This window comes from Lemur catta, chromosome 20, assembly GCF_020740605.2.
Source record: "Lemur catta isolate mLemCat1 chromosome 20, mLemCat1.pri, whole genome shotgun sequence".
In the NCBI taxonomy this organism is placed as follows: Eukaryota; Metazoa; Chordata; class Mammalia; order Primates; family Lemuridae; genus Lemur; species Lemur catta.
This window is the reverse complement of record NC_059147.1, coordinates 31192145-31219683: the sequence shown is the minus strand read 5'-3', so window position 1 is coordinate 31219683 and position 27539 is coordinate 31192145. Positions and strand designations below refer to the sequence as shown.

Genomic DNA, 27539 nt, shown 5'->3' with positions numbered 1-27539 from the left:
AGACGTGAGCTCCAACCCACGCGCGGAGCACAGCGAGCTCTTTGCCAACGAATCCCCCAGTATTTTGACACCATCGAGCGACAAAGGGGGTTTTCCTCCCCGCTCCCCGCACGAGAATCACACGAGGCGCGCTCTTCACGCCGGCTCTCAGCGGGGAACCAGGCTCCCGAGGGATGGGCCACCGCCGCAGGTGCGTCCCGGGCGGGCAGCGGGCAGGGCCGCCTCCCCGCCCCCGCCTCCGCCCAGGGGCAACTGGCCCAAGTGGAGGACGTGCGGCCAGGCCCAGAAAAGGGAGTTGGCTTCGGGATTGGGCAGAAAGGTCGAGGCCAGAGTCCCTTAGGCGAGGAGGAGAAGGGACGGGGATCCCGAGGGGAGAGGCTCCCGCATGCCCGCCCGGGAAGCAGGGAAGGTACAAACATGGGCAAGGGGAAAGCTGCGTTCTGCCTGCGGGTCCAGTCGTCACAGTCAGACTTTCCAGGCAATGGATCGTCCCCGTTCTCTTTCCAAACGTTACACAGAAAAAGGACAACACTACGTGGTACCGGTTTGTAATGTAACTGCTGTGTACGGGTTCCTTTCCAGCCCGGAAGCCGCGGAGTGGAGGGAGCACTTTTTTCTCTATTGTACTGCTGCCCTCTGCTGGACATTAGGAAATTCGCAGGCGGAAAAGGATTCGCTTTGTCCCTAAAGTTTTGCTTTGGTTTGTTTTAAAGAATAAGGTTCAAGACTATTGGGGCGGGGGGGGGGGGGGGGGGGGAGGTTCTGGAAAAAAGCAAATGGTTCATTTTACAATAACAAAATGATTAAGTATTTTCTATTTTTACAATGATGGAAAAGCAGGAGTGTGAAACATAAATACCTGCATCACTGATGAGTATGAAGTGACACGGCTCTTCAGGAAAATGAATTTGTAGAGATAAGAAGAGTGATGTAAAAAGGGCATAGCCTTTGACCCAGTCCACCTTCTGCAAATCTGAATGACATAAATAATATCTAAAAATAAAAGCATCCATTCCCAAAGTTGGTCATCACATTAAGACCATAAATGCCCAGTGTCAGACTAATGGCTAAAGAGGTTGTGACACATCCATGCCAGGCACAGATTAAAGCAAAAAAAACAGTCCAGTTCCTCGAAGCATCCACTCACCCCAGGCCACACTCAGCCCTTTAGTCTGCCCACCTGACCTGACCTGGTTTCCAGCAATCTCAGTGGCTTTTTTTGTCTGAGTATAATTGACTTTTTAATTAGTACAATGTGTGTAAATGACAGAACACCACAGCCTTGCACAGATGGCTGCCACAGAATACCCACCACCCCCTTGGTCCTGCAAACGACAGGGTCGTTTTTTTTTGGAGAGCCTTTGGCAACTTGAAAAATACACATGCCACACTGATAAGACTCAGTAGCTCTTAGTCAGGGGTGAGCACTAATACGCCTGAAAACAGAAAATATAGACTTCTAGGTCCCATCCAAGAAGATTCTGCTTCAGCTGGACTGGCGAGTGGCCTGGCCAGCGGGGATTTGGAAAGTCTTTCACACAGTTCTTCTACTTACACTCCAGATACAAAACCGTGAACTAAACGGAAAAAAACAAAAATGACACAAAGTAGCATTTATATGCCAACTTTAACTCCATAAATCTGATTGTGTGTGGACAAGAAGAAGGAGGGACGAGGGCCCTATATCTGGATGACTTGGAAATGTGCTCCCACTAGCAAGACATCGGCCAAAATTAGAACCATATTTGAGGATACTGGAATTGCAAGCAGTACATAAATGATGCGTGGTGTAATGTCATTTAATATGATAGTATTTTTAAAAATGAGTTGAGTGGTGTTTTCTAGCTGATAGTTTTTCCAAATATCAATGTAGAAATTAGCCTTCTGCAGCTGCAGAGGCAATTGAATTTCCAGCTTGCTCGCATGAGGCTTGGTCCCTCTTCCTAGAGCATAAAGTAGCTCAGGCATCTCTGATCCACCCCTCCCACAACCACCTAAGCTAGAGACAACCCAATGCCTTGGACTGTCTGGTGAGAGAGGTTTGCAGCATGGCAGAAGAGTCCTGCTCTGGAGCGACAAGAGACTTCAGGCCTGGTTTTGACTTGCTGCTAACTTGATGAGTGATCTGGGGTGAATCCATTTAACTGTCCATGGCTCACTGTAAAATGAGAGGTCAGGGGCCCGAAGTTAAACACCTTTAGGGGTCAGATAATAGGCACAGGACAAAGGGGAATGGTGAGGACTGTGGAAAGTTGAGAGCTTATGCCTTTGTACAGGGGTTAGTCACTACTCCATTCCTGCAGTTTACTCATCTTTGCTGAGAACAGTTGTACAGGTTGTGCACTGTAGAAGGGTAACGCTTCAGAGGAGAGGTCTTCGGATGCAGATATTTATCAATGACAGTTTCTTGGAAGATGTCTGTGGAGGGATTTGAGGAAGGGGTCCCTTCTAATGTGCACAAAGGTGCTATATGGGCTGTCAGAAGTCCTAGTTGTAGCATGGGAATGTAGCTTTATTGTTCCAAGATCTTCTGGGTTTTTTTTTTTTTATTTCCACCCTCTGGAGAAGCCAGAAATATGGTTTTTTAATGTGAAATTTTCCTAATTTAAAATTAGCTGGCCACTAATTCCCAAACATTTTTAACATTGTGTGGCATAAACAAAGCACTTCTGGGGGCCAGATGCAGGCTGTGAGTTGGAGCAGAACCCTCCCATTCAATGCACCTCATGTGCAGTCTTGAAGTAATCACCAAGAAAAATCAACTACCCTGGTGAATTATATCATAAGAGCTATATGGATAGACAGAGTGTGTCTCTGAATGATGGGATGTACAGCATTCTCCCTGCCTATCATGTGGCAAACGTTAATTCATCCTTTCTTAATATAAATGCTTTTTCTACAGAGAGCGCCTCCTAAGACTTTAATCTACTAATAACTTCAGTCCATTTGTTACAGATGCAGTTTCTTAAAACACCTTACTTTTCCTGAGCAGCACTTATCAAATTTACATCATAAAATATTCACTTGGGTGAATGTTTGATTGATGTCTGTTTGTTCACTATTTAGTAGCAGCCGTGTTTTGTTCCTGGCTGTATCCCCAGCAGGGATCTGCGTAGCATATATTGGGTGCCCAGTGCAGATTTACTGAATAGCAGATTAGTCTCAACGCCACTAGGGAAGCTTCTTGTCTCCTTGGTGTCCCTGATCTGACCCTTGCTGCCTGGTGTTCGACTTCTTGGTTCTTGACCTTGAATGAAGTCTGGTTTCCATGGCTGAGGATGCTCTCAGATGGCCCCACACATCTGCCTCAGCCAGAGAGAAGACGCAGCTCAAACCCAGCAATATCCAACACATCTGTACTTAGCTTGTGGCTGAAGCCCCCCTGGGTTGGGGTGGGGGACTTGCATTTTCGGTAACACATGCAGACACCTTCTCCAATAGAAAGTCCACTTCATCTTGGATGTTGGGGGCTGGGGTGGAGTTATTAGCACAAAATTAAATTCTGTTCCCTGTATATATTTTACATTCTGATTTTATTGCACATGAGTAACAAGATCATTATTATGACAACAAATGGGCCAGCCCTCCTCCAGACTTACTGAAGAAATCTTGTTGTCTTCCAAGACAAATTGCATTTGTTGATGTTGAAAAGAATTCTATAAAGATCATTGCTAAATCCATAAAGCATCAGCTAAAGCAGCTTATTCCCCAAAGATCCCCATAGAGAGCAGCTAAACTCAGAAGGAAGCTCATGATTGCCAGAGAAATTGCAGAAGGAGAAGAGAAACCAAAATCACACACAGGTAACTTCTCAGGGAACAAAGGAGAGAAAGGAAGGCAGGAGCAGGGAAAGGAGGAGCAGGGGGGAAGGAGGACGGAGGTGAGCTTCAGAAGTGAACATTATCAGAGGGAGGGAGTCGGTCCAAAACTCCACTCTGTGCTCTTTCAGTCTCTGTCCCTGGCTCACGTTCATGTCCAGCTTCAGGTACTTCTCGGTCAAATCATAGGCCGGCCACAGGGGCAGGGCGCCCCCATTAGGATTCCTGCATGTGGATGGAAGTAGAAACAGAGCGAGATCTTCCTCCTCTGACACCCCAGTGTGGGGGAGGCCGGGAGGTTCACTTACCCGGTCCGCGCAAAGTTAGCCCAATATTTCATCATTTTCCTGCTCAGCACTTTCTCCTCCTCTGTGGCTCCTTCTGAAGGAGATAATCACAAAATCCTGCTGCTCACAATGCCCCGCCAGAAGCTCCAGGTGCCTCACCGTTGATGGGTCCCTTTCACACCTCTCCTCCCACTGCGTCTTTACAAGCCCCCAAGCCACCATCTTGTATATGCAGACACTGAGGCTCAGAGCAAGTGTGACCTGCCCAAGGAACTGGGGCTTCCAGTCGGCGGAGGCTGAACACACATCATCCCTGTCGACCCTGTGTTCTTCCAGCCATTCCCAGGAAGCTGCAGGTTCCTCAGGGACAGAGACCACCCCTCTCTCTGCGCCCTCTCTCTCTCTTTCACACACTCACACCCATGCACGCTTTTCCAATTAATTACTGTATTTCTTTATTTAAAAAGCAAAAAATTCAAAATGCAAAAAGAGTATCTCATTTCTAATGAAAATAAGTTTCCTTCCCATTTCTTTCCTCCAGACACCCAATGACCAGCCTCAGAGGCAACCATTTGCCATTTGGTAGTAGATTAGATACTTATTCTACATCTTGCTCTTTTTACTAAAATAAATCTCCTATTATATCAAGGACATTGTCACCTATAAAGTTGCCATCTATTGTTTTATGAACATCTATAAATATTTATATGCTATGATACAGAAATATAAAATTCATGTATCAGGTTTCCAATCTTTTGCTGGAAAAAGCAATGTGTTAGTGCACTTATATTTTTGCACATGTGGACGTATAATTATACAAAAAAATCCTAGAAGTAGAATTGCCAGGCCGAAGACTATATGCATTTGAAATGTCAATAGAGTTTTCTATGAATGTACAAAATTGTCTGTTTCCCACACCTGTTTGAATGCATTGTTTAATTTAAAATATTTTGTTCTTTCCACACTTGATCGATGGAAAATGTTTCCTCAGCCCAAGTTAGTCTGCAATTCTCTTGTTAACAAGGGAAGCTGCGTGGATCTTCATGTGTTTACAGCCACTTGTGTTTCCTTTTCCAAAAACTATCTGTTTATACCTGTCACCCAGTTTTTGATTAGGTTGTTCTTTTCGCATCAACTTTAGAGGCTCCTTAGATATCAAGGAGCTCAACCGTTTGATACATATGTTGTTCATTGTTTCCAGTTTGTAGAATCCATGTGCCCTCACGTAGTATGGGCCAGGTAATGTTGCTGAGTAATAACAGTAATATTTATTAAGTACTCACTGTGTGCTCTGTGGTAATTGTTTTATTTAAACCTTATGACAATGATAGTTCTGTCATTATCTGTGGTATAAGATGATGTAAGATGCTGATGAATACATAAAATAACGAACAAGCCACAGTCACAAACCGCGGCTTCTATGTGGGAAGCTCTGTTCTCACTGTTGAGAGGCCAGTGTGAAGAGTCTGTGTTGTGTAAAACGTTTTTAATTAATATTTTAGTGATGGCTCCTGTGTGTACTCTTCTTGTAATTTTTGCTACTGATATAACCTACTTTGATGAGTTTATTATTTTAGGCACCAAATATGTCTAAATTCAGGAATAAATGAGCTAACATCATTAGTAACAGTTTCACAAACATTCACATGAGCTCATCTGGATCCAGACCACTTTGAGCTGGAATTATTAATAAGAAAAACGTGGTCCCTGCCTTTGACAGCCCTGGGTGGTAGCCTCATGGGATTTCTGGGAAGAGTAGGGAGGGTGAGACCAGTGGTCAGAGAGAAGGAAGAAAATGATTCTAATATATTTTTTAAAAAATGAGATGCTGAGCGCCCCACAGTGCACACGCCACAGGCTTGAGTACAAAGAGAAGCACTTATCCAACAGGTGTTGGCAGCTCTTTTCATCTTGGTTTCTAAAAATACGAGAGGGAGCATTTTCCAGAGAAAGGTTGTGTCTCTCTGTAAGCCACAGAGGTGATTAAATCCCAACCTACCGGTCCTCCGGGGCTCTTGCCTAGGGTGGGGTGAACAGAGAGCTCCTTACTAACCGTGGGGAGTCGAACCTTCTCCCCATCTCATCCCAAGTTCCGTGTTCCTGCAAGAGCAGGAACCCCATGGCCAGTTCCTTACCAAACATGACAATGTCGCCCTTCAGGAAGGCACCTCCAAACACAAAGCGGACTTCGTCACCGTGGTCAGCTTTGACAAAAGCTGGTTTCGTGTCTTCAAAGCACTGGGGCCGGTGCTGAAACTCGTAGAAGTAGACAGGTGCACCAGCATCTGACGAAAGGTGAGGAAAGGTCACGTGTGCTCGCAGGGCGGAGCAGGGGGCTGCATTCCTGCCTACTGAGTCCTGGATTTGTAGAGCAGGGGTGGGAAAAGCTCAGAGAAGGCTTCCAAAACCAGCCTAACTTCTGCTTCATTTGAGGCTGAAATTTCCTGCCATTTAGCCCCATACCGCTAATGACTACGAATTCACTACTCCTTGGGGCGGCCTGAGAAGGCACTAGTCCTACTTCTCAAAAAAGTCCTTCATGTTGAACCAAGATCTATCTTGTTGTGACTTCCTCTCATTCACTCTGGCTCAACTGTCTGGAGACAACAGAACAAGGCCAATTCCCTGCTTCCAAGACAACCCACGCACTTGCATTCTACATCCCTTCACCTCTCTGCATGTGTGTTGGAAATTACAGCGCAAAGACCTTCAGTAGCAGAGAGGTGAAGGAATGTAGGGAGATGGTTAAAAGGATAAATTTTTTGTTACACACATTTAACTACAATTTTTTAAAGTGTAAAAAAAAAGAGTATGCTCTTTAATTTCTAAATATTTATGAATTCTCCAGATTTCCTTTTTTCATAGACTTCTAATTTCATTCCATTGTGACTGAAGAAGATATTCTGTACAATTTGCATCATTTTTACATATATTGAAATTTTTCTGTGGCCTAACATATGGTTTATTCTGGTAGATATCCCATGTGTACTTGAGAAGAATATGGAATCTAAGGTTGTGTGGAGTATTTGAGTAGATTTAAAATAGTTGATTTAAATAAAGTCTTTGTCTAGTAAGTCCAATGCCTGGCTTCCTCAGGGACAGTTTCTATTAATGTTTTTCCTGTATATGGGCCATAATCTCTTGTTTCTGTGCATATCTCATGATTTTTTTAATAACTGGAGATTTTGAGAATTATAATGTGGCAACTCTGTATATCAGATTCTTCCCCCTCCCCTGGGTTTGTTGTTACTGCTTGTTGAAGTTGCTATTGTTTGTTTGTTTGGTGATGTCTCTTCATTAGTTTTGTAAAGTCTGCACTTTGTCACAGTCTCTCTTCTGTAGCTTAGTGGTCACTAGTGATTTGATAGGTCAGCTGGGATTTCCATAAATGCCTGGAACCAACCAACCAACCAACCAACCAAAGAAAAACGAAAAGAAAAGCTCCCGGTCTTTGCAGCCGGGCTGATGTGTGTGTTGGGGCCCTCCTTTAAAACACCCAGCCAGGCAGCTTACGATTCTACCTTAGCCTTCACTTGCTGCTTGAGCAGAGACTGAGGTCGGGGTTGACGGGAAAGCTTAGGGCCTCCTGGGGGCTTTTCTGGGCACACCCACGGCCACAGCCGTCTAGATTCCCAGGAACATGTGGGGGCTTTTCAAGCCCTAATTTCCCAAAGTGCCTCATTGCCCGTCCCTTCCTCCCAAGCTTTTCGGTTAGACTATCGTTTGCACCAACAATTATCCCTTGGCCCTGGTGGCAGCAACTAATGCATTTACCTATAAATGTTTGTGACAGATGCCTTCCATGTAGCTATCTCGGCCCTGAGAGAGTTCTCATTTAAGTGTAATAAAGGCAAGCCTTTGAGCTAGTCATTTAGGGAGCCCCAGACAAGTCAAAACAAACATCGACAATTATTTGAATAAGGTCTAATTTTCTCACTCCATTCCTAGGCAGCCATATCATAAATGTGGGTGGCTGTTGTTCAAGGCCACTGCTTAGCTGGGTCGCAGGGAATGCTGCAAGAGTGGAAATACCACAGTGAGACTCGGGGGCGTCTGTCTTGACTAAATGTTCACCTGCTGCTTGTAAACCCTTGATTTGTTCCTAGACTTCTATTTAAATTGATCCAGACGGTCCCTGCTGGTTCATTCGCCTCTTTTGTGGTGAAGTTCCCTACTCCACCACTTTTGCTTGCATTATTAACATCTTTTGAACAGCAAAAATTTTAAAATTTGGTTTTGGATATCCAGTTACTCCAGCTCCATTTGTTAACTGCTATGTGTGGGTCTATCTTCTGGACTCTCCACTGTGTTCTGTTGTCTGTCTGTCTGTCGTTCAGCCCATACCAGCCTTTCTTAATTATCGAAACTCAATGATAGGTCCTGAAATCAGGTGTACTGTAGGGCCTCCAACTTTGTTATTCTTTTTCAAGATGGTTTTGGCTATCCTTGCATTTCCATGTAAATTGTAAAATTTGTTTCTTCATTTCTCCAAAAACCACTGCTAAGGTTTCGATGGAGATTGGGATTGGGATTGTATTAAGTCTAGAGACCAATTTGCCCATTTTAATGAGGCTTTTACTCCCCTGTCATTCCATGAAAATAGTTCTTGTCAAGGTCACCAGTGATCTCCAATAGTCAACTCTCAGTCCTTATCTCAACTGTCACCTTAACAGACTTTATGAAACAGTGACCTTCCACAGCACCCAGTCACCACTGACCTCAGTTCTGCTTTATTTTGCTCCATCTAGCACATTCTATCTTTACTTGTTTATTGGTCGTCAGGCGCGCCTGCTATTAGAATGGGATTCTCATAATGGCAGGGTCTATTTTTCCCCCAAAGTATTACAAGGTACATGTTTTGTTCACTACTCTATCTCTGAGACCTAGAACAGTGCCAGGTGCATGGTAGGTCCTAGATAAATACTTACTGAAAGGAAAGGAAGGGAAAGGAGGGAGGGAAGGAGAGAAGGAGGGAAGGAGAGAAGGAAGGAAGGAAAGAAGGAAGGAGGAAAGAAGGAAGGAAGGAAGACAAGGTTTATGTCCCCACAAGCAATCCCGTCTTTCTGATTATTCCACTACTCCTTACAGCTGTTTGGGAAGACACTTCCGGAGAGAAAACAACCTGGGCAACGTCCTCCATAAGATTACAGGGAGGTGGAAATTTCCTACATGATCCTGAAGAAGGGAAAGGAGCAGAAACAAGAACTGATCAACGTTTCCAGGCTCCGAAAGGCAGGGGAACTGCCAAGGCAGCACAGCACAGCCGCACCCCAGACATACCTGGGAACTAACTCCCTCTCGGTGAGGGGCAGAGGGCAGAGCGGGCAGCTGGTCAGCAGACAACATGGGTCCCTGCAGCCACTGGCCTCGCTGGGCCGTGGTCTCGCAGGGGGTGCTCAGAGACTCACCTCTGTGAGAGCGAGCCGTGACCAACCCAGGGATTACAAAGAACACATCTCCAAGCAAGTCCAGTAAACTATCTCGGATTTCCACCAGGGAGAGCTTGCCGTGGAAGTATTCATCAGCCACAATGTACAAATACTGGAAGGGGACGTGCTGTAAAAAATCATGGTCACAGGAGATCCGGGTCAACAACAATGGCCAACATATTAAGCACTTAACCTGTGCAGGCATGATTCTGAATGCTTACATGCATGGCCTCACTCAATCCACACAGCAACCCTATGAAAATTAGCCCCATTTCACAGATTAGGAAACTGAGGCTGAGAGAGGTGAAGTGGTTGGTCCATGATTCTTTCACAAGTCTATTTGCATCTGAAGCCCACGCTCCTAACCACAGTACACAGGCTTCCCTATCATCTTTCACAAAGAGTCACTGCTGGGCAGAACTGGCTACATCATTTGTAGGTGCAAAGTGAGAATGTGGGGCCCCTTGTTCAAAAATTGGTGATAGCAGAGCCATCTTGAAATGTAGCACCCTTCTGGGCACAAGGCTGTCTGTGACAACACAGGTCACACATCCACGGCACAGGCCCTGCTCCTGGCACCAGTGCTGCCTCCTGCCCTTTGCTGTTTTCCCTAAGCCAGTCAGTCTTTTGGAGCCTCCGTTGCCTCATCTATAAAAACTGGGTTGTTCGGAGGATGACACGAGGTGTGAAGAGAATAGCTTCCCGGCCCAGGGCGGGCCTTCAGTCCTGCTGGTTCCCCTGAGCCCCGTTGCCAAGGGCCTTAACATGGCATTCGATGCCTTCTTTGACCTGGCACCAGTCTGCTTCCCAAGATTCTCTCCCTTAACTTGCCCCAAGCACAAACGGCAGAGGGTGAAAAGTGAACTTGAAAAACATTCAGGGGTCTGCCACACTGGTGATGCCTTCAGGGTGTCTGGTGCTCTGGGGAGTGCTGGATAAGATGCTGCACCTCAGACCCCACCACCAGGACAGTGGCATGGCCCTCGGGAGGCTGCTTGGAATCTGGAGGTGAGGCAGGGTCCGCCCTCTGGGAATGCTGCTCAGACTCGCCGATCAGGTCCTTAGAAGGCTGGTGGATTTTAATCAGGCCCAGAGCAGGCGGTCTCTGCAGCAGGTCCAGGCTGTGGTGCAGGGGCCGGGCCACTTGGAGTATACGACCAGCAGATGCCATGGTGCCAGAGGTATCCACGGTGGGCACAGAGAGTGGAGTCTTGGGCAAGAACCCACAGGACAGCCAGAATGCAAAGTTCTAGGGTTCTTGAGCAAAGCTCTGCCTTCTGCATCAGAGGACTACTGACCATTTCAAAAGCACCCCCAGGCATGCTACCGGGCCTAGGGGAGACCCAGGCCCTTCCATCCCCCTCGCACCTCCCCATACTACCTGCTTCCCACCCCGGCATTGGCTCAGGGTACCTTCTCCACTTGAAATGCCCTCCTGCTCAAGGGTTCCCCTTCCCTAAGGCCCAGACCAGTGGCCACCTCCTCCACGAGGCCGTCTGCAACCCAGCCTGAGAGATTCCACTGTCCGACTAACATTCTGAATGTCACTCAAACCCTCGTCCCAGTTCTCATCCTCACACAGCCAAGACTCAGCAAACATCCCTCCACCAAGCCTCGGGGCCTGAGGGATCCCTGGCCCCAGTCTGGCCCGCTCTGCAGCCAGAAGGCTCCTTCTAAAATGGAAACTGAATCATGTCACTCTTCCTCCTGTGCCCAGGCCCTGGGATGAAGTTTACATTCATTCCTTCTGTAGCTTGTAATGCCATCAAACATCTCTCCGGTGGCAGCCAACCCTCAGCTGGTTTCACACCCTCTGCTCCCAGCTGGTCCTCTTGGTCCCGCATGGCTCCTCTCACCCTGCCCTCCATCTCCAGACAAGCTCCAGCAATCCTTCAAGCTGTCCCCGAGGGAGCCGCCTGCCCCTCAGTGGGCACCACAGGGCCTTAGACATTCCTCTGCCTAGTGTGTACGGAAGTGTCTTGTCATCCCCACCCAGCCCCCACCCCAGCGCCTAGGGAAGTGCAGGGACATGTGGACTCTGACTAAACGTTTGTTCCATGAATAAATGAATGAAATGAACCTGGCATTGAGTCCGCACCGAATGAATGTTTATGGAAAGGAGGAAGATGGATGGAAGGAGAGAAGGGAGGAAGGAAAGCAATCCATGTCCAGATCCTAGTGTCTAGAGTAAGACTTGAGACTGATGTGTTTGTGCAGTGAATGAATGAATAAGTGACTGAGTAATAAATGAATGAGGAAATGACTTGTCAGAACTTGGCACAATGCCAGGCTGGTGTGTAGTGAATATGGGTCCCCAGTCCTGTGTGTGTTTCAGAATTCAGAACTTTGCAGATAATTCTGTAGATAATTCAGGACATGTGCTGCATGTTACGTGACATGATGTGGTGGGCGCAGAGCCCCAGCATCCATATGGATGTGTCTCCAGAGAAACATGAACAGTGTGATAAATGAAGTAAATGAACGCGTGGCAACTATACAGACCGATGGCTGCAGACCCATCTAGGTCAGGTTTGGCTGCCAGGTGGGTTACGAAAGGCCTTTGGGTTTTGGGAGCTCTTTGGCTGTGGGGGAGTGTGGGTAAGGGATGGGGGGCCTGCACTTAGTAAAGGTCTATTGAATGAATGCGTGAGGGACATCTATCCTCCCAGTGCCCCTCCCCGAGTGTGGCCCAGGATGTGCGTTAGTGAGTGGGTCTCTGGAGCGTGCAGTCACCCGGGCTCACTCACCAAGAGGCTGTGTATCAAGTGGAGGGCGAGAGACTTGTTGGAGCCGGTGAGGATCTCAGGCATCTCCTTCTGCAGAGAGAAGCAGGGTGTCCCCAGTGAGCCATCAGATGGTGAACCAGTCTCTCCGAGGGCCTGGGCACCCGACTTTCTGAGGGGAGCGGGGGAAGAACAGGAACCTTTGAGCCCCAGGAGGCCACGTGTAGCAGCAGCTTGGATGGGATGGTCAGGTAATGAGTTTCCTCTTCTCACTCGCGATGACAGGCAGCCACCGGCCACCGCCTGTCATACCCAAGTGGCCATCCTGTGGAAAGGCCCCTGTTATGGGCTACAGTGTGTCCCCCACAAACTCATGTGGTGAAGCCCTAACCCCCAGCACCTCAGAATGGGACTGTATTTGGAGACAGGGCCTTTAAAGAGGTGACTGAGTTAAGACGAGGCCGTTAGGGTGAGCCCTAATCCAACCTGACTGGAGTCCTTTCAAGAAGAGAAAATTTAGAGACACGCACAGAGACACCAGGAACTGGAGTACACAAAAGGGAGACTGCGCCTTGATCTTGGACTTCCAGCCTCCAGCACGGTGAGAAAATGACGTTCTGCTGTTTAAGCCACCCAGTCTGTGGCATTTTGTTACCACCGCCCTAACGGCCCGACATAGGCCACAATGTGGCCTCCACACCGAGTTCAAAGAGAAGCCAGAAGATCTAGAAACTGGTGCTTTGCTGTTCTCCTTCTAAAGACCGTTGCAAACAGGGCCCCTGGGAAGCCAGCAGTAGGGTCGGGCAGGGAGGCAGGGAGGCTGGTGGCTGAGAGCACAGGTCCCTGCCCTGCCCTCGCCAGCTGTGGACTTGGCAAGGGGCCGAACTCTCCCTGGCTCAGGCTCCTCATCCAAAAGGTGAAGAAAGTGACAGTCCCCATGCCAGGGCTGTGATGAGAACTGAGTGAGCTGATATTTGTAATGCTCTTATGGTAGCGTTTGGCATACAGCAAGAGCTATGTGTCATTATTTGTTAAATGACCATTTTCTGGCAATGTTATAGCCTAAAAACATGAGAGGGCAGAAATACTATTCGCTTGTCCAATGCATCTCCTTGGTACATTTTCTGCTGAAGATCTTGGGGTAATGAATCATTAGAGTAGATATTTAAACAAGCCTGTCTCTTGGAATCTGAGGGAACCCCTAGAGTCACTCAAGTTATCCACAAGCATATTTCAACTACTAAAAAAAAACCCTCTGTGCATGTTAATGAGCTGGAATTTGTTTCTAGAGGATTTCCTTTGGTCTCCAATAGCCAATAATGGATTTAATTACAAGTTCACATGGAATATCAGCAGCATGCAGGACTTCAGGCCATGCAGATCTGGTTACCAATGCCCACTCTGTCACTTGAATAATTCCAATATCTAGCATTTACTGAGCACTTACTATATGCCAGCCTATTTGATGTGTACCTACAAGGTGGGTATTAAGATTAGCCCTATTTCACAGGTGAGGGAATGGAGATTCAGAGACATTAGGCAACTCACCCAACGTCACACAGCAGATAAGCAGAGAACCTAGCGTTTAAAGGTAGAGCCTAAGGGCATCAAAATTATACACCGCTGTCTCTGTATTAACTGGGAGACTTAGGAAAACCATTTTAGCCTCTGAGGCTCCGTTTCTTTAGCCATAAAATAGGAACAGTGATGCCTGTTTGCAAGTTGTTGCACAGACGGCCTGCTCATGGCACATGGAGGGCGCTTGGGAACTGGTTGCAGCAGTTTTGGTAGTGGCTGCCGTTGGTAGCACCGGCCTTCTTTCTAGCACACACCCAGAAAGCACTGAAAGGCCTTACTCAAGCCACAATCTGTGACTCAGTTGCCTCATTTACAACATGAGGACAAAAATCCCCAGGCCCCCTTACCCCAAAACGTTGTTCTGGAGGTCAAATTAGTAATGGCAGAACATGCTTTAACAACCAATGAACTCAGGATTCTGGTTCTAGACAGCCACCAACTAGCTTTGTAATTCAGCAAACCTCTTTATTTCTTAAGCCCAACCCCCCAGCTTAAAACGAGGAGGTTGGGCTATATAAATGAGCTTTGAGGGTGCTATGAATGGAACCCTCCACTCTTCTGAGGACAGAGGAAAAGTTTACTTCCAATGGGGAAGGTCTTCCTAAACCGCTCCTTTTCAGGGTCCGGGCCTCAGCTCAGTAACCCCAGCTCAGGGGAGCCTTTCCCGACTACCCTTTGCCTGCCCTAAAGACACCCTCTCTCCCCACTTGTGTCCTTCAAAGCACCTGTCACTCTCTGAAGTCATCTTTTCGACTCTGTGTCTCATCTGTCTCTCTCCTCGAGAACGTAAGCTCCCAGAACAATGGAACCGTGTTCACAGATGAATGCTCGGTTTTCACAAGCGTGTAGTAAAGGCTCAGTACATACTTGTCAAATGAATAAAATGATTTGATAATCTTGCAACCTGTACAACCTTGGAGACCGTTCTTGGAAGTCAAAATGCCAAACCGCGGCTGGACACGAACAGTTTAAAGGACTGAAGATTTTCACACCTATTTGAATGTCAGCTCTGAATACCTTGAAAACAATCATTTGTAATGTTTTGTAGTAAAGACCAAATGAATCCAGTCCCCACTGTAAACCCCATCACATGAGGAGCAAGGCAGACACTCCCTGTGACCCTCCCCCCCGGCACCCAGGTCCTCAGTTCCCCCTCTTTCAGAGAAAGATGACCACTGTGTGCATGGCTGGTAGCTCCAGGCCACATGACACTTGGTGTCATCTAGGAAAATGCCCAGCTGTTGAAGCAAACGGCCGTATCACTGCCGAGGAAGCAGCCGTGCAGACAGCCAGAGTTCTTACCAAGGGCAGCAGGTAACCACACTCGTGGTTATTGACTCCGATGATAGAAGGAATTGCTTTAAATGCTTTTAGAGATAATAATTCTGTCGGTTCAGCCGGAAAGAAAAGCCCATCAACCACTCTCGTGAAAGACTTTGTTCTCTGTAATAAGGAAGAGAAGAAAAATCAGCAGCTGTTTCTGTTCACAAAATCTGCTGTCCCCAAATCCTAGCCAAGCTAATTCAACCCTGTCTAGCAGTGGCCAAAATGCATTAAAAAGGTAAAAATAAACCACTCAATGCCCAGCTCAATGCAACAGTCCCTGGACAGCTCTGCCACTTTCTTGGACAAGGGGGCTAAACTTGCCTTAGTTTCTCATCTGCTAAATGGGAATAATAACAGCATCTACCTAAGAAAAATAGTGGCCTAGTACAGTGGTTCTCAAAGTGGTTCCTGGACCAGCAGCATCTGGGAACTTTTGGCAGTGCAAATCCTCAGGCCTCATTCCAGGCCCACTGAATATGGAACTCTGGGGTGCAGCCCAGCAAACTTATTTAGCAAGTCCTCAAGGTGGTTCTGAGGCATGCTCCAGTTTGAGAACCACTAGCCAAATGCAAAGGGAAAAATGGGGAGGGGAGGGAGTGGCCAGGATAGTAGGGGCTGGTGTGAACACCTTCCTGAGATGTCTTTCCTAGAGCACTGTGCCTTGGACGTGGCTGGGTATTTCTTGAGTCTCAGAAGGCAACAGGGGGCTCTAATTATGGTTTCTTTCAGTTTCTGTTTGGGGAGTTGTGTAGAAAGCACCATATAGAAGAGCTTGACACAACATCAGGTCAAGGACTTATTATCCATTTCCCTGACTCTAGTACAGCTCACAGTAGATAGTCAATGTATGCCAAATAAGTAGCAAATGTTGGAGTCTGACAGATAACGACGTTGCTCTTTCAAAGACTATCAAAGGCTCTCAAGATTGGAAGGGACATATAGGATCATCCAGTCTAATTAAACATCCAGTGACTGAAAGTTCATCAACGGTCAGGCAGACCTTGCTTAAATACCTGCAGAGGTGGGCATCTCACCACCTTCTAAAGGACCTCAGTCCTTCTCCAGACAACTGAGGTTTCAGAAAGTTCTCGGTTATTCCAAGCCAAAATGGTTTCCTAATGGAACTTCCAGCTCCTGATCTTGACTTTAGCTCCTGGGGGTGTGGGGAACAAGCATGGTCCTCTTTCCAGCGAGATGCCCTCAGGGCCTTAGAGACAGCTCTTGCATTTGGCTGGATTTTACCCAGGCTAAGCAGCATCCCTGCCTGTCAAGTTCCTTAAATTAAATGTGAGGTTCTATGCCTCTTATTTGCTTTTTACAGCTGTTACCATGAATCCTCAATCCCCCTCTTTTCCAAGTCCCAAATCCAAATAAATAACAGAGGGGTAGGATTTGTGCCCCACTCCATTGAACAGGCCATCCTACCCCCGAAACTCTCCCCTCCCTCCTCACCCAGCTGAGGGCCAGCAACTCCCTGGAGGATTTTGCCCTCAGACACTCCAGCAGGGCCACGGAGTCGGATGCATTGCGACCACAGAAATCTGCAACCACCTGCAACTATTTCCAGAGAAGGACCAGTCAGAGCACGGTACTGAAAACACCCAGGAAAATAAGAGTTGGAAAGTGTTCTCCGGCCAGCCACAGGCTGGTCCTCTGGATATGAGTCCATCCTGCGGCCCCTCCTGAGCCCCACACACCTGTAACAGAAAGTGCACACAGAGGACGGGCTGGCACCAAGTTATCCTTACTCTCTCTCCTTACCCTCCTTGTTGTCTTTAGCCAACACCAGAGCCAGGGGCGAGGCCATGGAATGGAATCAAAATTCCTGGTCATGGAAAGACCAGTACTGTGGGCATGGTTGCATTGGCACTAGGACCCTCAAAGCCCAACTGCCCAACCTTGGGGTGCTAAATGGAGTCCCCAAGAGTGAGGAGCAGCATTGCAAGCTCTGTAATTGTCAGTTGGGGTAAGACTGGGGATCAGATTCTCAGCTTGTCGGCTCTCAGCTCTGCCCGAGCCCTGTCCTAGAGTGCCCTGAAGGTCTTTTTTCTGTCGCTGCACCAATCCTGCTCATTCTTTAAGGCCCAAGTCCTGCCCTCCAAGACATCCTTTCAGACCGCTGCAGGCCCCGTAACCCCTTCCTCTCCTAATCTCTTAGCAGCTCAATGTTCCCTACCTTCCCTACCTAGCCCATTGCTAAACGCCTGCTTGCCCTGTCATTGAACATTCCATATTTCATCACTTGTCCCTTAAAAGTGGTGGTTCTCAATTTTCTGGGAGTCATGGATGCTCGAGAATCCAGTGAAAGCTACAGACCCTCTCCCTGGGAAAATGCACACGCATATAGAGTCTGCATACGGTCATACGGTGTTCAAGGACCACCTCCCAAACCTATCCATGGATTCCAGGTTAAAAAAAAAAAAACCTTTGTAATAAAAACATTATATTCTCCTTGAGCTTAGGATGTGTTTTATGCACTGATAAAACTACAGGTCCTAATAGAGCTGGGAAAACAGTGGGCACTCAATAAATGTGTGACATATGAATAAATATATGCGCAAACTGAGAGTAGCTTTCTAGAGAATGTTGACAAAATCAGTGTCCCCTCTGTATTGAGGCTATTGGGTATTTTTACAATCTTTTAATTCTATGTTTCTGCCCTTCGAGTACTCTGTTATTTTCTATAAGGTGTTTAAGAAAATATACTTCTTAAATGATTAATACTCAGGAGATCTCTCCATAGCCCAGTGTTTAATTAATAAACATGAATAAATCAGTGCATTTGTTAGTTCATTCATCCAACAAACATTTATGGTTGCTCAATATATCCAGGTATTATGCTTGGGACATGAAGGACAGAGAGACCTTGGTCTCCAGGGCCTCCCTATCTAGTGGAGAATTAAGACAAGATGACAGATGATAACTATCTCAGGACATACGCCCCACCTCCCCCTTATAATCCCATGCCAGACAGCATTAATCAGTCACAGCATTATTTATTATTATTATTCCAGCCACTGAGCTGGAAACTGCCTCAGGATCTTTCTTAACATAGTACCAGGTAGCCATTCCCTGTGGAGTAGAGCTGGTACAGGAGATGAGCTGTATATAATACAAGGGACTGAGTTAAATATCACAAGAAAAGAATAACGGATAAGATGCAAGAACTATTACACACACATACACACACACACACACTCATGCACACCACTGATGTGGCTTTGTGTGGCTGGACCCATTTCCTGCTGAACCAGGAGCCTTCCATGGAGGAACAAGGTTCACCTTGGGCCAGCATGAGCTTCCTTGGGCATGGTCACTAAGGAAAGACAGGTACATGGTGAGAAGGTGGCACGCTATTAACTCCTGACCACATACTCTCCTGACTAAGGAAGAGGCAGCTGGAAAGATGTCAACAATATACCCACATCCTTAGTCCTCTCGTCATCAGGGGCATTCAGGTAAGGGATGATAGCCACCCCACTCTCCATGATGGCTTTGTGGAATAGGCCATTGGCCATGGGAGACAGAATCTGGAGAGAGAACACAGGAGACCCGGGAAAGGTTATCCAGGGCTGCCCACCCATCGCACGTACCATCTACCCCTTCTTTGAAGAAACCTTACCAGGAAGCCTCCCCAGGAGCTCTAACCTTAGAGGGTAAAAACAAAGCCCTTGTTTGGAGGTTCAAGGACTAGTTGTGAAGGTTTGGGTAAGTTATTTAATTTCTCTAAGCCCCAGGTTCTTCATAAACTTTGAAGTCAAACATTCAGGCATGTGAGTTCTAGCTCCTTCACTTCCTAGCTGGGTAACCTCAGGCAAGTTGCTTAATATTTCTAAGCTTCAGTTCACTTCTCTGTAAAACTGGAGTGAAAACCGAGCCCATATCATGGAATTATTGTGAGGAGTAGGGGAAGTAATGAACATAGAAGTCTTTGTACAGTGCCTGGTCAAACTTCACTCATGAAATGATGGCTGTTGTAATACATGAAAAGTTAGGTTAATATAAGCTACCTTCGAAGGTAATTTTGAAGGTATAAAAATACCTTGTATACTGTCAAGTGTACAGCAGAAGCTCTCTTAACCCATGCAACTGGTTTCTGCAATTAACGTGCTAACTGATGCGGAGGAGATGCTGCCCACTCAGAGCCAGCAGGTCACTTTCTAGTACCTCCGTTCATTTCTCTCCCACCAGCTTCTTGCCAAGAGTCCCATGTGTTTGCTACCAAACATGTCTTGCCAGTTGCTTTTGTTATTGTAATTACATAATCAATGAAACATCATGGGAACAAATGAACTGTACATGTAAAAAGAAAACAAAATTATGTTTAAGGAAAAAAGACTCAATGATGCATAGTGAAAATTATTGCTGTCAAATTAGGTGTGCACAAAATAACAGTAAAATATTTGCAGGTAAAGTATAAAACTCCACAATGCGCTGCAGTCAGACTACTTTGTAGGCTCCTTTAAGCTTGTGCTAACTGTAAAGAAACTGGAGGTGCAATTGGAGGGTAGTGAATTTTGCAGGTGGTTTATGCAAGAGAACCTGTGTTGGAACTCGAGTCAGCAGACCAGCTCCGAAAACAGAAGGCCATGTATCAAACCACTGGTATACTTTATGGTTTACCTTAAAATAATTAAATGTTTATATGCATCTTTTGTTATTTCATACTTTAGCTGAGTTTCTTTCTATTAAACGAGTAATTACCAGTCTTGCTGACTGGATGCTGGGGCTTCTACTCTACAAATATAAGGAATTTTTCCTCAAATGATTACTCGCTGTGTGACCTCAGGTGATTCATTTAAACTCTGCCAGTGACAGCTATCTCGCTGATCAACTGAGACTGAAATATTCATGATGTATTGGTGAGGCTCGAGGGACACAATGTGCATTAAAGTGTTCAACATGAAGGCACCAACGAAATGTGAGCGATTCATCATCCTCAACTTTGTAAACCCCCAACCGTCGCCACCACTACCTGGGGCCATTCAGGTCACAAAGCGGAGAACTCACCAGGCTGGAGACGCTTATGGCTCCCGCTGACTCGCCAAAGATAGTCACAGAACTGGGGTCCCCACCAAAGAACTGGATGTTCTTCTGGACCCAGGATAGAGCAGCCAACTGGTCCTTGAAGGCCCAGTTCCCTCGAGCGTGCTGATCCTGTGTGCTGGGAGCAAGAGCAGCGTGAGAATTCTCAGTCGGCCACACTTGGGGAGCTCTGAGCAGAGGCTGTGGACAGGTGTCACCCAAGAGGGGTTTGGGAGTCAGAGACCTGGAGGAGCTGGGGAGACTGGGCTTAGTTCTCACCCTTTGCTGGGGTCTGAGCTTCTTTGAGAATCTGATGAAAGCTATGCACCCAAGAAAAATACACATATGGTACAATATTGTATGTGCAATTTCAGGCTCTTCATAGTCTCCCCTGAATCCATGGATCCCAGGAGAAGAGTCCTGCTCCTAGAGGTTAGTCTGGACCAGGGAGCAAGGCCTTCCTGGGCACAGAGGTCTAAATAATGATTAAATTTAAAAATAGTAACAACAGCAGCAGCAATAACAGCAGCGGCAATAGCTCGCACCGGACACTGTTCTGAGGGATCTACAGCTAACACTCCTAGAAACCTCACGGCCTATGAGGTGAGTGGTGCTGTTTTTTCTCCCTTTGCTCCTTTGGGTCCTCTCTTCACCCATCTCTGCCCTGCCGCCCCCGCAAAGCTGACCTCTAGGAACTGCAGCGGCCAGGCTTCCGCTGTGCCGTGGGAGGCACCGGCAGGTGCTCCACTGAGGCTGGGCCAGAGAGAGGCCGGGATGTGTGTCCCGCCACCCGGGCTCCCTCTCTGCTGGGAAGTGCTGCCTTCCACTGCACCCGAGCATGCTGTCAGGACTCCGATGCATACATCAGCTCCTTCTTACAGACTAGGAAATCTAGGCACAGAAAGGTTAAATTCCCTTGCCATAGAGCTAGCAAGTGGCAGATTCAGGATTCAGATTTGGGAGTCTGGCCCCAGAATCCATGCTCCTAACAATGCCCCTCCGCTCCTGCTTCTGCTCCTGGACCGGGGGACAATTAACGGAGGAACAATTGAAAATGCCATAGAACCAAAGAAATGCCTGGACCAAAAACATTCACGTGGTGCGCACCATGTTTGCAAGTCATCCCGGACTCCCCTCCACTCTCCAGTCCCCCAGACTGCCCTTTCCCTGGGTCCCTTTCTCTGTCCATGATCCCCTCCATCTTTTCTCTCTCAGATCCCCATGCCCACCAACGCTACCCCCGTTCCACTGTGGCTCCCACCGTGGCCCCTGTCCTCCGTTTCTGTCCACCCTGAGAAGCATCGTGCCCGAATGGCTAAGATCTCAGCCCTAGCACAGGATTTGTAGCCTGACCCTTGTTAACTGGGTGACCTGGGGCAAGTCCCTCAGCCTGCTTTGCCTCAGTGTTCTCACATCTAAAATGGGGACAATGAGAGTGCCCGCTCCACATGGTTGCTGTGAAGACTGAGGGCACTCGGCACACAGTAAGCATGTCAAACACACGTTACATGCATGCTAGCTAGTGCTCTCCTGATCCAGCCACCCCCTGGCCTGCGTCAGGACTGTGCAGCAGCCTCCCAACCGGACCCTCCGGCTGCAGCCGGGCACTCCGGCCCAGCCTCCACTCCGCTCCAGAGTAAGCGTCCTCGTCTGTGCAGTCGCGGCCCCGCCCCTCACCACTCCTCTTCGCTTACATCACTCCCGGTCCGCACTTAACCTGCCACGTTGCAGGCAGGATAATAGACGTGACCAAGAGACCCAGCTCTGTTCTGTGACCTCTAGGATGTTGCTTGGGGTCTCTGTGCCTCCATTTTCCAGTTGTAAAATAATAATATCAACAGAACCTTCCTTGCAGGGTTTTGAGGGTGAGTTGACATAATGCACGAAAGGGCACAGCACCGTGCCCGGGTTCAGTGAGCACCCAATACACGCGCATTACTGGAGGGAGGGAAACCAACGCGATCAAGCGCTGATTCTCAGGTGAGCAGTGGCACTACTAACTGCTCACACCATCAGTCTGCGCTTTTCCAGGCGAACAGCTGGGCTGCATTTCCCGGTCTCCCCTGCAGTTGGATGTGGCCAGGCGACTGAGTGCCACCAATGGCACGCGAACGGAAGTGATGAGCGCCACCCCCGGGCTGACCCGGAATAATCTCCCTTGCATGAGCCTCTGCTCATTCTCCTTCTGGGGGCCAAATGCAGACGAGCGGCCCTGGAGGGTGCACATCAGAGCCCACATCCCCGGCTGGCCATGTGGAAGGATGTCTGTCCATCAGGGACACTCAGTTGAACTTTACTTGAGTGAGAATGAGATTTTTGTTTTTTCAAACCACAAAGATTTGGGGATTTATCTGTTACAGCTGTGAAAGTTTCCTAACTGATTAATTAGGGCCAAATTTGTTCAATGCCACCGAAGGCTTATTCCCCTGAGCCCCACTCAGGCCGCTGGCGCTGCCTGTGGCCACTGCACAGGCACCCCCTGGGGATGTGGCATGTCAATCACTCGGGGAGACTCACGTGAAGAAGCCAAATATTCCAAGCCGGTACTGAGTGGTCACAACCAGCACGTCTTCATAGGCAGCCAGGGCGGACCCATCGAAGATGGAAGCTGAGCCGGTCTCGAAGGCGCCCCCCGGGAACCACACCATGACCTGAGGAGGGGAGAGTCAGCCCCCCAGCCCCAGCCCCTCCCCTTGCTTTTTGGGGGATTCTTTCTTCAGGTGAAATATAAACGCCTCACTTTCCTTTCCAAGTAGAGTGAGAGGCTTTTTCTTTTGAAGATGCCCTCAGTTAAGTGTGTAGGCTCTGGCATCTGAATGCCTGGTTTTGATTCTCAGCTCTGCCACTGCCTAGCTGTGTGACCTTGGGGAGATTACTTAACCTCTCTGAGGCTCACTTTTTTAATCTATAAGATGTGAAAAATGATAGTATGTTACTTATGAAGTTATCATGAGGTTTAAACAAGAACCTGCATCGAAAGCTCCTAGAACAACAAGCAATAAATAGCACACTTCAAGTGCTCAGAAAGTGATAACTAAATATTAGTGAGCCTGTGACCTACAGGGAGATGAAAATCACCGTGTATAAGAGCGAACGGAGCCCAAGATGTGTTTAGACTTTTCTCTACCTTCAGAGAGAAAGGAGAGAAGAAAAGAGAGAGACAAAAAGCGAAGTGTGGAAACTTTACTATATTGATTAGAAAACTTGGGACGAGGGAACACAAAAACAGTATTCAAATGGTACTATCCCTGATTGTATGCTTAATTATAAATCCCTTCTAATTCCCCTTTTAAGGTCATATTAGTGATTACAAACCATGGAGCAGGAAAAGATAAGAAGCCACAAAGGAGAAAGGGAAGCTGGACAAAACATTGGATTGGCACCAGGATCTAGCACCTACTGTGTGCACAACATAGAGCAAGTCACTTGTCCCCTTCTTGTGCCTCATCTTCACTGTCTGTAGAATGAGTCCAGTCATCCTTACCCACGGGGTTATTGTGGGAGTTAAATTAAATAATGTCCTGTGCCCAGCACACAGTACATACTCAGCAGATGTTGCTGTTATGATACAAGAGAGTGAGTCTCCCATGGCAGAGGCATGGGGGAGAGAGGAGAGTGTGGCTAAAAAAACAGAATATGCCTTTCCCCCACTCACTTCCACAGGGATCTTTTACATTCTTAAGGGAATACTTAACATTAATACCTGTCTTAATTACAATAGAAAAACTGGAGTATGTTATTATCATTTTTTAAAAAAGAATTTCTCAAATTAAAAAAAATCAGTCCTTTTAAGCAGTATCTTTTCTGAAAGTTTATAGATCATTAAATACTCAACAGAGGGGGAAAACAAAATAAAATAAAAATAAAAAGTCACTGTCAATAAAGAATCAATCAGAAAAGTCAATCGAATCTATCATTCTAATGATTTTTTAAAGTTATTAATGTGATTACATCTCCCATTTACCCAACAGGAGGCTAAGTTCGATTCCAGACAGACACACAGCCACTCTGCCCGGACCCCAAGCTAAGCACAGCAGGCCGCCTTACCGGCAGCTGGGAGCCCACATCGGCGTGGGCCGGCGCGTGGATGTTAAGGTACAGGCAGTCTTCCGACGTTCCGAGGTTGGGGTAATGCACCCTGAGCATGTGTTGATTTGAGAACAGCCAATCTAAGTTCTGGAGGCACCTTGGAGAAGGGGAAGAGAAAGTCCTGAGAACTGCTGTCAGCAAAATTGCCTGGGAGGGGTCAGTTCTTGTGACAGTGGGGTGGCCTGGCCATCTCCTCTGCCTGAGCAGGAGAGGTACATGGGAGCTGTCGGTGCAAAGTCTGATCATGGCTAAAACCCTCATGGTTTCCAAAACAAACAAACAACCACACACACAAACAAGCAAACTATAATTCTCTTTGTTCTGGTTCCTGGGTGGGAAGGCACAGTGTTCAGAATAACCCTGCACACACCCCCACGGCTACACCGATAATGCAGACATATATAACCACGCAAGCTTGCTCAGCAATTCCCAGATTGTAGAGAGCAGGACACTGGTTGAAGTTCAAGGGCTTTGCTCCTGCAGCTGCCTCTTCTGCTCCCCAGAAGAGCAAAGGGACATTCCCAGGCTTCCCTGCCAGGAACTGAATGAGGTGGACTTGCAAGGAGACTCCTGCATCTAGACTTTGCTCAAGCTGGACCCTCTGCCTGGACTGCCCTCTCCCCACATCTGCTTGCCCCTTTGCATGTGGCCCACCAGAAATCAGGCCTCACTGCTTTCAGCAAAGTCACCTCTGACTCCCCTCAAAGCTGGGTTAGGTGGTCCTCTGTGCTCCCTCAGCACCTCCTCTGGCCCCCTAATGGCTGCCCGTGTCACTCTGCACTTTAACTGTTAATTATTGTTTGTGCCTGTCTGCAGGCTCCCTGAGGGCAGCTGTGACTAACCTACCATGGTGTCCCCAGGGCCTAATGGAGAGCCAGTTATCAGATTGGTTCTCAGTGAATATTAGTGGAATGAATGAATGAACGAACAAATGAGTTTCAGCTTCATGTCCTCAGTCCCTAGAATCACATGGGGTCATCTTCTGTGGCTTAGGGGGTATTCCAGCACCAGGGTACTCCTTTTGCCTGAGACCCCCAACACCAGGCACGGATGCGGCCCAACCTGTGGGTGCCACAGAATCTGAGGAGCAAGAAGATTCTTGGGGATTTTCAGGTCTTCCTGTCCACCCATCAGTCTCACCTCCCCCCTCCACAGTCAACCTGCTAACTGGTTACGCACCCAGGCCTGAAAATCTGCAGTGACTGAGACCTCCTTGCCCCCCAGGCCCCTCCAGGTGTTCACGGAGTTCTCACTAGGGGCCAGCACTGCGTCAGGCGCATTTTCAGCTGCCAGAGCTACAGTCCCTCCCATGTGGTTCTCTCTCGGAAGCTCTGACCCAGTCTGACCACAGAGGCCAAGCCTGGGCAAGAGGTCACATGGAAGCACCTGGACATTCCCTTCTGACCAAAAGGGAGTGAACCCACCATGGTGCCGCCCAAAGCTGGCTGGAGCGCAGAATCCCTAGAGAGCTATCAGACAACCGTTTCCTCGGTCCAGCTTGGGAAATTCTGATTCAGGAAGTTCAGAAGGGAGTCCAGGGAATCTGCTATTTTGAAAAATGCCTCCAGCGACTCTGGTGACCAGCCAGTTTGGGAATCAGGAGACGACTGAAGCATGACCCTAGGTCTGTAGCCCTCTCTCTCCCTCCTCTCTCGACCCTTCTCCACCCCTTCTCCCCTTTCCCACCCGAATATACGACTTTCACTCCCCCAACTCCCAGAGTCACAGGCCACCCATGGGTCCAAGCCTGGTCTTACAAATTAGGGTAGGAGGTGGCTTCTCGCAAGTCATTCCAGGGCGATGCAGGCTCTGGGTCTGCAAATCGCAGGGGTCCCAGAGGGGGTGCAGCATAGGGGACCCCGAGGAACACGTTCACAGGCACGGAGCTTCCCAGCACAGTGACTTGCTTCCCCTGGACCCATCCCAGGCTGGTGTTCCTTTGTGGCATGTCAGTAGCGAGCCCTGAGGGGACACATGGGAAGGAGTCAGGAGCTGGGGAGAGGCACGGCATGGCCCGATGTGGAGCTTCCCCAGTGGGGACACTCTTTCTGTGTCCCGAGAAGTATCTGAGTTCCCTCTCCAGGAATTCATGTCCACCGCTTCCTCCAAGATTGCCTTAGAAGTCACCTTCACGAGAGCACAGACTTCGTTTCTCCTAGGAGCCCAGCTCCAAGCCCCAGAATTTTCCCCGGTTCACTCGGGAACCCCTCTCCCTTCTGCTGTGCAGCTTTCCCTTTCTACAGGGCCAACGCCAGGCAGGCTGTGCAGGTCCCAGGACCCCACAAAACCATCTGCTCAGTTCTGCCATTGCCAGGCCCAATAGCACAACCGCTGGGACATCTGTGCATCACCTGTATGATTACCCGCTTTTTATTTTCTTAAATCTGAATAAACTCCTTTTAAAATTTTACCTAGAGGAATCCTAAGCAATAACAGCTATGGAATTGTGGTGTAGGTGCATTAAGTATATGCTTTTGAATAAACATAAAATAAATATTCATTGACAAAAATTTAACATTAACATGCAGATGCCACCTGAAATTGACTCATCCACATCCAGGGCTATGAACATGGCACTTTGGGAGACTGGCAAGCAGGCATCTTGGTTTCCACACAGAATGTGGAGCCTTGAGAAGAAAGCAGCCCAGCGACTTACTTAGGAGGACCTTGTGTCTTGCTGCTGTTTCTAATGTCCCGTTACCAAAAGTCTTGCCTCTGCAGCCAGGACTACAGAAGCACAGATTCTGTCCCACGCCCTCCCCCACTGCCCAGGACAGAACTTCTCCAAGTCCCTTGCAAGGTGTGAGCAGCCCAAGGGCAAAAACAGGGTCTTCTGTGCCATACCCGTGCCCAAGAGGGAAGCGCTGGCCCACGGCTATCAGCAACACCAAAATATTCGTGCCCTAAGGGTACCATGTAGCCCTCCGTAGGCATAGAGACCTCTGAAAAATAACTTTTTTCCGCCAGTGGAAAATTCTTCCCCATCCCATATTCTGAGAGCCCTCCTCTCCCACTGGGTGTCTCACCCTTGGTGGAGGCTGCGAGGACCCCAGCAGCCCAGATCAGGGCCTGGCCTGGGTGCACCCAATCCCTGCTCATCCAGCTGCCCCGGCTGAACTCCCTGGACATCTGCGGCCGCTGCTGGCCTCAGAGAGCTTCGGTCAGGGGCTGGAAAGGGCTTCCTGTTAGCAGGCAAATGCTGAGCAGTCAGACACAGGTCTCAGGGATAGTGAAGAACAGCATCCGATCAGTATTTTCAGAGGA

The 27539-nt window shown here is 48.0% G+C and overlaps 1 protein-coding gene across 2 annotated transcripts; it reads right to left on the bottom strand.

Moving 5' to 3' along the window:
* Positions 1–3514: 3514 nt before the first annotated feature.
* On the bottom strand, positions 3515–27539 carry CES5A (carboxylesterase 5A). Of its 2 annotated transcripts, XM_045533698.1 has the most exons (13): positions 27302–27533; positions 26033–26237; positions 24234–24372; positions 22704–22837; positions 20172–20325; positions 18587–18691; positions 16614–16718; positions 15138–15278; positions 12282–12350; positions 9514–9661; positions 6241–6390; positions 4127–4199; positions 3515–4043 (listed from the first exon to the last, which is right to left on the bottom strand). In XM_045533698.1, the coding sequence occupies exons 1-13, from the start codon at positions 27402–27404 to the stop codon at positions 3812–3814; spliced, it is 1758 nt and encodes a 585-aa protein (XP_045389654.1). In that variant the 5' UTR covers positions 27405–27533; the 3' UTR covers positions 3515–3811. The 2 variants fall into 2 exon arrangements, with proteins under 2 accessions (XP_045389654.1, XP_045389655.1); XM_045533699.1 differs by lacking the exons at positions 3515–4043; positions 4127–4199 and adding an exon at positions 5635–6124 and having other exon boundaries at positions 27302–27539.